The 11,812-nt window shown below is 40.9% G+C and overlaps 1 protein-coding gene across 1 annotated transcript; it reads left to right on the top strand.

The window, feature by feature from the left end:
• The first annotated feature begins 1,566 nt into the window (after nucleotides 1-1,566).
• On the top strand, nucleotides 1,567-11,405 carry LOC104589596 (uncharacterized). The gene is made up of 13 exons (XM_010247957.3): nucleotides 1,567-1,709; nucleotides 1,820-1,935; nucleotides 2,086-6,211; nucleotides 6,304-6,993; nucleotides 7,067-7,369; nucleotides 7,443-8,045; nucleotides 8,132-8,401; nucleotides 8,492-8,797; nucleotides 8,888-9,145; nucleotides 9,279-9,800; nucleotides 9,898-10,158; nucleotides 10,462-10,533; nucleotides 10,727-11,405. Exons 2-13 carry the CDS (start codon nucleotides 1,822-1,824, stop codon nucleotides 11,092-11,094), a joined length of 7,893 nt encoding a protein of 2,630 aa, XP_010246259.1. The 5' UTR covers nucleotides 1,567-1,709; nucleotides 1,820-1,821; the 3' UTR covers nucleotides 11,095-11,405.
• Nucleotides 11,406-11,812: the final 407 nt, after the last annotated feature.

Below are 11,812 nucleotides of genomic sequence, written 5' to 3'. Positions count from 1 at the left end.
GACCGGCCGGATTGCGCACCATCAGATATGAAATAAACAAAATAGAATAGTGAAACAAGATTCACCAACTCACTCCATAGTTAAGATGGGGCTTGAATGATGAATTGATGATGATGGGAAATTATGCTTTGCATAATGGCTGTTTGGGCTTCTTTTTGCCTATTCATAGATATGAAATGTGCCAACTAGACATGTTCATGGATTGGACTCGAGTTTTGCTTTTGCCAAAATTTGAATGGGCTGACTCGAAGCCCGGTCCTGACATAGTATAAAGTTAGGTCTGAAGCCCGACCAGTGAACAAGTCTAGTTCCACCAATGTTAGGCGAACCTTAATGCTGGTTGATTTTTCGCATGGGGTGCCAACCGGTTTATTGGTTTGACAAAAAAAAATCTGGTTGCTTGATAATGTCTCCTACTGATTGTAGCGGAGACTTGGGATTGAATCCCAACTGCACATTGGTTGAGGGGGTTTGGGTGATGGCCTGATGGGGATCCTTAGAGAAAAAAAAAAAAAGAAAAAAAACAAAATTGTGCCTTTGACTCCATTTGGAAGGAGTACAAATACAAATATATAGAGTATTAAACCTAAACCTTGTATTTTGTATTATTTTGTATGTATTTATATTATACATATATTATACATATTTTTGTATTTGTACTCCTTCCAAACTGAGCCTTTAAATCATATACTTTCTCATGCAAAAGATGCAACCTAAAATACCAAATTATGCACTTTTGGGTGCCATGTTAAATACAGAAAGTTTCAATATCATATTGTTTTAAAGAAAATAGGAAAATATTACTCTGTAATATTATAAAATATAAACATACACACCATTTTGGAGGATGATTCAAACCTCCAAAAATAAAATTTCTCTTCAAAGAAGTTGAAACATAAATGCACTATATCTGTATATCTGTGGAAAGCGAGGGGAGGGTTCTTATTTGGAGCAACTTGTTGAACCGAATCCATATGGAACCCTGACTTGGAGTCCGCCAGTCCGGATCTGGTCCGCCGTACATCGGGAGCATCTTCCCAGAACTTCATGTTGAGATGTTCCCGATGCACGGCTGCACATCAAATCCGCATTCGACCTGTTGATATCCTTGGCTTTAGATTTCTAAAAAGCGTATCTGACAAGAGTTCGGATTAATTACCAACAAACAGTGCCAACACGTTCCAACTCTCCATTGTAGCCGTATATCGGGAACATCTCGCATCAATGACAAGCAGATGCTTCCACTGTGAAGCTGCAGTGGTTTGTAAGGACAGAATTAGTAGCGTCTTGTTGCCTTGTTGGTAGCAGCCTGTAAGGCGCCAGGTGGGAGGAGCAGATCCGGTAGAGCAAGGCGGTAACGTGCTCTCCGCTTTGCCCATGTGACGCTTCGCTCCAAAGCCATGAAAAGATTTAAAAATTGATCCTGTGGTCCTCCCCATTTAATATATTCAAGTTTTAGCCAATCACCAGCACCCACGTTTAACTATCCACGACGTTCAATTTCTATCCGTTTACAATCACGATTCACGAGCCAGCTCCAAATTCAAATTCAAAAATTTTCAAACTGTTTTAGGGTGGGAACAAGAAGAAACCAGTGAAGCCGGAGCGCCATTACCGAACGAACTCTGAAGTCTGAAGTAAATTCTCTGTTTACAAAACAAAATGCCGCATCGTTGATCGTTTATGTGTGTGTAAATTTATGCATTGAGGTTTGCAATGAAACTTCTCTCTTGCCCGATTGATTGCTGGTTTTTTCACTGTGTTCTCCGGTCTGTTACATCTCAGTTCTCGTTTTCCTTTTTTGTGTTTTGTTTTTCAGAGATGGAGTTCCACACAATGAAGAGAAAGGATCTACAAGCATTGTGCAAAAAGCACAATATACCTGCGAATACAACGAACCAGCAGATGGCAGACAGGCTTGCTTCGCTTCTTAAGGTACCCATTGATGTCCCCTTTTCATTTTTGCGTTTTTTTCCCGCAATTTTCCTTCATTTTCTCCCCTTTGCGATCTTTGGTTTGAAGTTTTCTTTGTATCAGAATCGGATCCATGTTTTTTTTTTATTCTCCTGAATTTGAATGACACAGGTAGAAGAAAATCCCAGAAGTAGAGCCCCTTCTTGTTTGAAGGATTCGGGGGAAAAAGACGGTGCTAAAGAATCCAACATCGTGACAGGACAAGATAAGAAAGTTAGATTCAGTCCTCGGGTTGAAATTGTAGAGTTGGAGGACTCGCCAGACTTGAAAAAATCTCCGGAGATTAATAAGGTCGCCAGGACACGGAGGAGGTCTATGGCCAGGCCGGAACCTGGAAAGCCTGAAACCACTGCTGAGAAGCTCGAGGAAGTTCCAGACATCCCTCTAAGAAATACGAGGTGTCGTTCCGGAAAATCGACAGAAGGTGAGGTAACCGTGACTTCATCACCTGTAATTGGACGAAAGAAACGAAGAAAAGAGGTTGATTTGAAGGATACGGTGAGAAGTACTTGTGTTGAAGAGACAGGAGATCGTCCTGCTGTAGAAACCAGAGCAGCAGTTGCAAGATCATTGAGGAAAAAGGAGGTTTTGTCACTTAGTGCCGAGGTTAATGATGATGATAAGAAAGATTTGAGCCCAAGAAAGACAAGGAGGGGAGTCGTTGAAGTGGCACGAAGGAACACCAGTTCTAGGGCTCGTGTTCTGGAGGCAGAGTGTGAAGCTGGAAACCGAACTGAAACTGAGGCTGAGGAAACTGAACGTGTTGTTCTTCAACCCAAAGAACCAACGCGGCGTTCAACTCGCAATGCTTCTAAGCAGGAACCCTGTGCACCCGGTGACATTGAAGCTGGAAACCGAGATGAAACTGAGGCAGAGGAAACTGAACGTGTTGTTCTTCAACCCAAAGAACCAACGCGGCGTTCAGCTCGCAATGCTTCCAAGGAGGAACCATGTGCACCCGGTGACAATGAAGCTGGAGTTCAGGCTATAGTGGAGCAAGAAACGGTGAGAGTCTCAGAATTCAAAGAAGGGCCTCCAAGAAGATCTGGTCGCCGTGCTTCGAAACTGAATCCTGTTTTTCCAGCTATTAGGAAGGCAGGAACTGATGAAAATTTGCGTGGGAATGGAGCACAGAGGAAGCGGTGTGCACCAGACGACAATAAAGCTGGTGTTGAAGCAGTGGTGCAGGAAGATACAGCGGCGAATGTCTCTCAACTCGAAGAAGGGCCTCCAAGAAGATCTAGTCGCGTTGCTTCGAAGCTGAATCCTAATGCTCAAGATAATGGGATGACGGGATGTGACGAAACTGTGCGGAACAAGGGACCCCAGAAGAAGCGACAGAAAGATGCAGTCTTGGAAGGATCATCTTTTATGGCTGAAGTGGTAGAATCTCAACTTGAAGGAAAGGGAGCCTTTCAACTCAAAGACCCTGTGAGGAGATCTAGACGAAATTCTTCTGTACATGAATATGTTATTGTCAGTGGAGAGGGTGAAAATGGTGATGCTGTTCAAGGAAATGAAATACTGAAGCCCTCCAGTCTCCCTGTTATGGGAGAAGAAGAAGTTTCAGCAACTGAGTGCATCTCTCAACTTGCTCAGCCTCTAAGGAGATCCAGAGGACAAGCTTCTAAGCAGGAAGATACAGTCTTGGGAGGATCATCTTGTGTGACTGAAGTTGTAGAATCTCAATTTGAAAGAAAGGGGGTCTTTCAACTCAAAGACCCTGTCAGGAGATCTAGACGAAAATCTTCTGTACATGAATATGTTATTCTCAGTGGAGAGGATGAAGCTGTTCGAGGAAATGAAACACTGAAGCACTCCAATCTCCCTGTTATGGGAGAAGCAGAAGTTTCAGCAACTGAGTGCGTCTCTCAACTTGCTGGGCCTCCAAGGAGATCCAGACGACAAGCTTCTAAGCAGGAATCATCTGTAGAAACCTCTGTGGTGGGTGTGACTGCTGAACCTTCAATAAAGAACGTGCAAAGGAAGCGTCTACGGAAGTCAATCCTGGAAAAAGGTTCTTCTGTAATGGAGGGTGCCACTTTAATTGAGGAACTGCCAATTCCAGATCCTGAAGTTTCTGTAAATCTTGTCGAGGGTAGGGGTAGCTCCTTCAATCCAGTTCTGAGTTCCATCAAGGAGGTTCCTGAGGCGATGAATGGGAAGAGGAAGACCAGGAGAAAGTCTCCTACTAAGAAAGGAAACAGATCAAAGTCCATTGTTTCTGATTTTGAAGAAACGCAGGATGTTGTGGAAGTAGGTTTGGAGGCGGTTATTCCTGCAACTGCAAGGCTTGAGATTCATTCTGAAAACCATGAGGAAAGGGCTCTTATTGAAGAAATAGATTTGAATACTGCGGATGAAACTATGCAAATATCAGTTGAAAAAGGTAGTTCCTTGGTGGATGAAATTTTAGGTGGCAGAGATGATGAAGCATTAGACTTGCAGAATACACTGGAATGCGCTGATGTTACAGATTTAGAGCCAGTGAAGGAGCAGTTAAATGTCTTCACTGATGTGGAAAGGATGCGCATACTATTTTCTGGAAATAATTCATTAGAGGTGCAGGAAGAACAAACTAAGTGTTGCGAAGTTGCAGATGAAACAGAAGCTTCCGCTGTTGGGAACAGTTTAGAAGTCCCTTGTGAGCTCCCTCAGACTGTTGTACAAGAACTAGCCAACCAAAATTCTGAAGAAACCCAGCCGGTTCATCTTTCGTATGATAGTTCTTCCGTCGAGTGCAGTTTCAATGTTGGTATAGAAATTTTTTCTGAAGTCGCTGAAAAAGTAGAGTCTGTAAAGAAGGCTATTATGGAAGCCACTGAAACAGTAGAATCTGTGAAGGCGGCGGCTAATATAGAAGCCAGTGAAGCAGTAGAATCTGTAAAGGAGGCTACTATGAAAATCACTGAAACAGTAGAATCTGTGAAGGAGGCGGCTACCGTGGATGTCACTGAAGCAGTAGAATCTGTGACGGAGGAGTCTTCTATGGAATTCACTGAAACAGAATCTGTGAAGGAAGCGGCTATCATGGAAGTCACTGAAGCAGTAGAACCTGTAAAGGAGGCTACTAAGGAAGTCCTTGAAGCAGTTGAATCTGTAAAGGAGTCTATTATGGGTGTCAATGATGCAGTAGATTTTGTAGAGGAGGCTTCAATGGAGGTCACTGAAACCGTAGAATCTGTGAAGGAGTCAGTTACTACGGAAGTCACTGAAACAGTAGAATCTCTGAAAGAGGAGGCTACTTTAGAAGTCACTGAAGCAGTTGGATCTCTGAAGGAGAAAGCGACTATAGAAGTCACTGAAGCAATAGAATCTGTAAAGGAGGCGACTACTACGGAAGCCATTGAAACAGTAGAATCTGTGAAGGAGGCTACTAAGGAAGTCACAGAAGCAGTAGAATCTGTAAAGGAGGCTATTATGTGTGTCAATGAAGCAGTAGACTCTGCAGAGGAGGCTTCTATGTATGTCACTGAAACCATAGAATCTGTGAAGGAGGCGGCTACTACAGAAGTCACCGACACAGTAGAATCTGTGACGGAGGCTTCTATGGAAGTCACTGAAACAGTAGAATCTGTGAAGGAGGCTTCTATGGAAGCCACTGAAACAGTAGAATCTCTGAAGGAGGAGGCTACTATAGAAGTCACTGAAGCATTAGAGGAAGTAACCGAAACAGTTGAGTCTGTAAAGGAGGCTTCTATGGAAGTCACTGAAACAGTAGAATCTCTGAAGGAGGAGGGTACTATAGAAGTTACTGAAGCAGTAGAATCTGTCAAGGAGGCTGGTACTATAGAAGTCACTGAAGCAGTAGAATCTGTCAAGGAGGCTGGTACTATAGAAGTCACTGAAGCAGTAGAATCTGTAAAGGAAGCTACTATGGATGTCACTGAAGTAGTAGAATATGTAAAGGAAGCTACTATGGGTGTTACTGGAACAGTAGAATCTGTAAAGGATGCTTTTATGGAACTCACTGAAACAGTAGAATCTCTGAAGGAGGGTACTATAGAAGTTAGTGAACCAGTAGAATCTGTAAAGGAGGTGGCTACTATAGAAGTCACTGAAGCAGTAGAATCTGAAAAGGAAGCTACTATGGATGTCACTGAAGTAGTAGAATCTGTAAAGGAGTCTAGTATGGAAGTCCATGAAACAGTAGAATCTGTACAATCTATTCTGGCTGCTAATGACATAATGCTAGAGGTTAACGGCCTCTGTCTTGGATGCCAAATTGAAGATTTGGGTGAGCAAATGTTTTACGATTTAGTTAACAACCATTTCTAAATTTCCGATCTGTTTCCTGTAATTGCTAACTCGATGTCTAATTATTTTCAGGGAAGCCTATTCTTAATGTTTTGGACATGGGGGAAGAAGATGATGCAGATGATGAATTTTCAGTGAGCCAAAAGAAACATCGAAGAGATAGTTGTTTGTTTGATTCACATACTCAAGAACAACAATCAACGGACTGGAAGGAGACCGAACAACAAGATGTTGCTGAAGTTAGTGCGGGTTGCTTAACAATTACAAATGAATCTCTTTGTGCTCATCAAGATGGTGCTGAGGAAAACGGAAGCTCAGATGAAACCCGTAATGTTGATTCTGGAAAAGTTGATGGGATGGGTATTGGATCTTTTGATAGAGATGGGAATGGTCAGCGGTTCCAAGAACTTTTGTCTGCAGAAGCCAACAAAAAGAAACTGAACTTTATATTTGATGATTTAGCTGAGGCTTTTTTTCTTAATTCCGAAGAGAATTCCGAGGGGCGACAGCATCAAGATCCGAGTAGGGACGATGAAGATGCCACAGTGGAAGGGAACTCTACAATTTCTCCTGAACAAATCGCGAACCAGAAGGAAAGTAGGGAACTCTACAATTCTGAAAAGAAATACATGTTAGAATTTTCTCCCTTGAAAACTGGTGAAGCTTCAGATATTCATCGAACCCTTGAAAAGGGTGCATCAGATTACCGTGCTTTTGATAGTAACGGTGCTCTTTCGGCTGTTAACTCACCAACTACCCAAGGTATTGAAGTCAGAGAATCTCTTTTCTGGAAGTATGTAATACGTTTGTTTGACTAATAGTATATTTTTTGCAGATAATGCCTCACGAGTGGTAGATGTTGAGTCTTGTCTGAACAGCATGGCTTCAAAGCTCATTAGAGATGCTGCTATTGGTATTGTTGGTCTATCAAGTAGAAAAGCAGATATCAACTCAGGGAGATTTGAAGATTCTTCAAATGAAACTGATCCCATTGACTCTATAAGGTTTTTATTTTCTGAAGTTAGTTCAGTGCAGAAAGAAGACGTGGTGAGCCGTGATTCTGAATTGGGTGCAGCAGATGCCAAACCTGTTAATAATTTCAGCAATCTTTCAATTGTTGAGGCATTGGCGATCCAAGGTATTGTAAGAAGCTAACTGTCAATATCACAAGAAATATGATGTTTATGAGACTAATACCTGACCTCTTACAGATGGTGAGGCAACAGATGTGGATGAGGCGCCCAGTGTGAACTGTATTAAATCGAAGTCCTGTGGGAAGGATACTGCAGTAACTGCAGTGTTGAGAGGAGAAACATATTATGGTCCGGAAGATTCTGTAGAATCTTCACATGCTGCTGGAGATAATCCATCTGTAAGGGAAGAACTCGAACATGCGGATATGAAAGAAAATACAGAGGGAGAAGTAATGGCACAACTTACTGAGGAGGAGCTTGGTTCTGTAAATAAATGTGAAGTTCTGGTGGTGATGGAACATGATAACTGTCCTTTTGTAGAGCTTGACAATGGTAATCGTGGATTGGTAAGTGATAGTGACATTGGGGTGGCCAATGTGCTGAAAGGCAGGGTTGGTGAAAGGGTCAAGCTTGAAAATGGTGTGGAGTTCATGGATGAACTGTCGGGCTCTGTAAATGGGCGTATAGTTGCAGATATTGATAGAGCGAACAATGAGAATGTGGGGACTGTAGAGAAAAAAATGGATATCCTCAGAACTGAGGCTGATATGAGATCGGAAAAGACATATCAGGAGCAGGGAATAATTGATCCCAACTTCATCACCTCACCAATATGTGGAGGTAAATTTTTAGCAGTTTATAAATTGTTGTGCTGCATGTCTTTTCATTTTTGACATTCCAATCACGTATTTTTCTTGTTCTTCCAGATTTTCCCTGGTCGGTAGATAGGGCCACTGAAGATAGACTTGGATCTGAATATAGCATTTTCCCAGTAGAGGCAAAAGGTGAACAGATCCAATCCAGTGAAGATGCGGGAAAGAGATATTCTGGAGAACTTGATACCAATGAGGTCAGTGGTATCCCGCAATTTGAGTCTAAAACATTGGCTGAGGCAACGGAAGCATTGGAATGTGTGGATGATGCTAATGAACCAGTGGCTGGTGGCATCTCTCCTGTTTGCCAAATGGGTGATTTGAGTAAGTAATTTACCTTTCTACATCAAACTGTTATTCTTTGACATCTGGTATATATCCAACAATTGCTATTTTTATCTGAATTTTTTGCAGGTCTACCTGTTTTAGATCCTCTTGACACCGCTGTAGAATATGAACCAGATGGTCAAAAATCAGTAAGCCAAGAAAGTAGTCAATTAGATGGTTATGTTTCCTGTCGAGATGTTGAATATTTTGAGTCTTCTGGTTGCAATGAAAAAGAGACACCGGAGATTGTTGTGCCTGACACTCTTGCTGAAACAAGTCTACATGATGCTGTTGGGAATTGTTTAAGTGAATCCAAAGAGATTGGAAGATCAGATGAGATATTGGAACTTGTTTCCATGGAAGTCAAAAATACTGATGACTTCTCTAGTAGAGGTGAAATCTCTCAAATAGATAGTAGTCATATTAATTACTGAGGTTCTTGTTTTGGAAAGAAAACTGACAAATATGATTTTATATTTGCAGATTCTGTTGGTGATCTCACAGTTAATACAGAATTGTTGGAGCCACAACCAAGTCATGAATTGTCTGTGAACTGTGGAGATGCTACAGTGAAAGTGGATAGTAAAGAGGGAGTAGATGGGGATATCCATTCAGAAGGTTCTAAAATGATTATTGAAAAGGAAGATTATGAGGAGCATGATGATCCTGAATTTGAAGACACGGGGATTTCACTTGAGAATGGTGTTGGGGATTCAGAACTCTGGCAAATTGTTAAAACAGGTGTTAGATTCTCTTACCTTTTAGTGGTATTTATGTTTTGCGAATTGTTGAAGCGTTGACAACTCTATGTGTTGTATGTATTTCCCAAATGCTTTCTGGTGAAATTCTAATACATTTTTAGCAACATGTACAGATTATTCCTCTGAAAATCTCACCCTTGAGGAATTTGCTGAAGTGAAAGTGGAAAGAGGAATGCCTGTTTCTGTCTCGGTTGACATTGAGGAGCCTTCCAATGAAATTGGAATTGTTCAATCTGTGCATGGTGAACATGAATGCTGGGAACTGAAAGAGACCAAACAGGCTATTGAAGAAATTACCCTGCTGCCACATGCTGAAGATGTTTGTTTAATGAAGGTGTCTTGCTTGGAAGAGCATGATTGTGGGAGTCATGAAAAAGCCGATGAAGAAAATATAAAGGTGACTACTGAATTTAATGTTGAGGTTGGAGAAGAGGTGATCATGGTAGAAATGGACGTGGATAAAGTTCCAGAAGTGGAAGTGGAAGAACCTATGAAGGCCTTGACGGAAAAGCACAATAGTGTCCATGGTGAAGCTGAAAAGAGCCAACAGAGTGCAGAGACCTTTAGAGAGAATTTTGATCAAGAGGATTGTGAAACGAGTGTAGGTAGCATGGTTCTTACACCTGCTTGCAAAGGTAATTTTAAGAATCTGAGAATTATGATGTGCAACTCGGTTATTTGATGTATTCCTGAAACTTATTATTCTTTTTCTTGTTGCAATTAATAACCTAGGTTCCGCGGACTTCTCCATGGAAGACGGTTCTAATAGCTGTGGATGCAGTAATGTTACTTCTGAAGGTGGAAAGATTGTATTACAGAAATTCTTAATGACCATGAGGGAAGAATTGAGTGCTGCACTTTGTCAGGAGGCCGCTGGGCCTCAAGAAATTGAGGAGTTGTTGAAAAGCCTTGAAGGTGTGGGGTGGGACTTTGAAAATGACTTCTCTCTTGGTTCTGCTGCTCTTTCACCCGTTGCTGATTCAAAAAGTCAAGGTGTGTGGTTCATTGTTTGATCTATTTTTCTTTTTTGATGCCAGAGTATTTGATGGGCCTAGATTGGGTTTTCTTTCACTTCTTTTGAGTGTTTTCTGGGTACTAATTGACTTCAATCTTTTTCTTTTTCATTGAGTGTTTGTTTTTTTATTCAAAAGTATCAATTACCAGGACTGAGCTTGCTCTCTGTTATACTGGCGTGGTATTGGCTGACTTGTTTTGTCTTAAACCGGAGCTATTTTACATTTTCTTTCAGTTGTTTGAAAGAACAGTTTCTTACTTTTAATTATCTCATCTTTGCAGATTGTGGACAAAGTACCAAGGAGATCTATTCTTCCGAGCATAATCATGTATTGTACAAAGATGAAGAAAGAGGTTTGCATCCCTAGTTCCTACACTCTTCCTGTATTTGACTATATACAGTAGTGAGGAGATTATAAATTTTAATTTTAGTTATTTATTTTCTTGTAATACGTGCTGAGAAGAATCACTATTTCTCCCTGTACTTGACACAAGACCATATTTTTAATATTTTATTGTAGTTATTTATTTCTTGTTGGAACTGCAGATTGGAATGAGCAAATAAATGATGACAAACCTAGCCCTTTGGATTCATTCTTTGTTGCTAAAAGCCCAAGTCAGCAATTGAAATTGGAGTTATCTGGTAGGAAGCAAGTTTCAGCAGCCAAGATGAATCAAGTCAATAGTCTACTGAAGAGGTTATTTATTTCTTCTGCTGTGAAAAGGAGATGTGCTGGGAACAGCTCTGTGCAGAACACACCTGAGAAATCACTTGTTAACATGCACGAATTTGGAATGAAGGAGAATGTTGTAAGCAGTAAGAGAGGCCGTGATATTACAATTGAGAGATCGGGAACAAAAAGGAGAGCATTAGGTGATCTGCAGAATAGAATGAGAGTTGACAAGGCCTCTTGAGTTGTTTAGGAATAACGACTATTTAACATTGGATGAAGACCTGATGAGGGACTTCAATGCATAGAATACCTGAGGTGGAAATTTAGTAGCTTAGGCATACCTCATGCAAGCGCACTTAGGAGACCGCTTTTTAGGTGTCTCTGTATTTTAACATTTTATCTTGTTTGTTGATTTCATGGATGTGTTCAGTTTTCTGGTTTCACAACAAGGCTGTTGTAACTTGTAAAAATCTAGTTCTAGGCCTTGTTCGTCTTTGTTGGTTGCCCATCTTCAGAGAAATGAAAATTTTAGTGTAACATTTGGTAGGGAAATGATCTCACAAACTAAATGTTTTGTATTTCTTATCGTCTTTTATGTTTCGAACTTAGTTTACTGCTCTTCTCGTTAAAACATTGAACTGAATTCTTTGAATTTGCTTTTATTTTTCCTTTTCCTTCATAAATTGAGGTGTATGTCTAAGTGAAACAATCATTTTAATTTCACTAGCCAATCAGATCCAACCTTAAGGCTGTCAACTGAGTTGTGTGCAAGTAAAGGAACGTGGCTTTGAGCAATCAATGACCTGTCTCAACTAGTTTTCACTAACCAGTCTGCCATCCTGCTCATTGCAGTGCCTTTGTAATTAGGTGGTAGGATTCTTTAGTAATTTACCCAATAGAAGAAATAAAAGTTTATTGGCTACTATCCTATGAAGCTGTCTTTTTTAACCAATTTCTCA

This window comes from Nelumbo nucifera, chromosome 1, assembly GCF_055504915.1.
Source record: "Nelumbo nucifera cultivar China Antique chromosome 1, China Antique-T2T, whole genome shotgun sequence".
In the NCBI taxonomy this organism is placed as follows: Eukaryota; Viridiplantae; Streptophyta; class Magnoliopsida; order Proteales; family Nelumbonaceae; genus Nelumbo; species Nelumbo nucifera.
This window is presented reverse-complemented; position numbering and strand designations above follow the sequence as displayed.

What these genes read in the sequence shown, in the direction of transcription:
- LOC104589596 (XM_010247957.3), top strand. Translation starts at nt 1,822, where the DNA reads ATGGAGTTCCACACAATGAAGAGAAAGGATCTACAAGCATTGTGCAAA. An exon ending in ATGCCAAATTGAAGATTTGG is followed by an intron (nt 6,212 to 6,303) that starts GTGAGCAAATGT and finishes AATTATTTTCAG; the next exon opens with GGAAGCCTATTCTTAATGTT. An exon ending in TGAGGCATTGGCGATCCAAG is followed by an intron (nt 7,370 to 7,442) that starts GTATTGTAAGAA and finishes GACCTCTTACAG; the next exon opens with ATGGTGAGGCAACAGATGTG.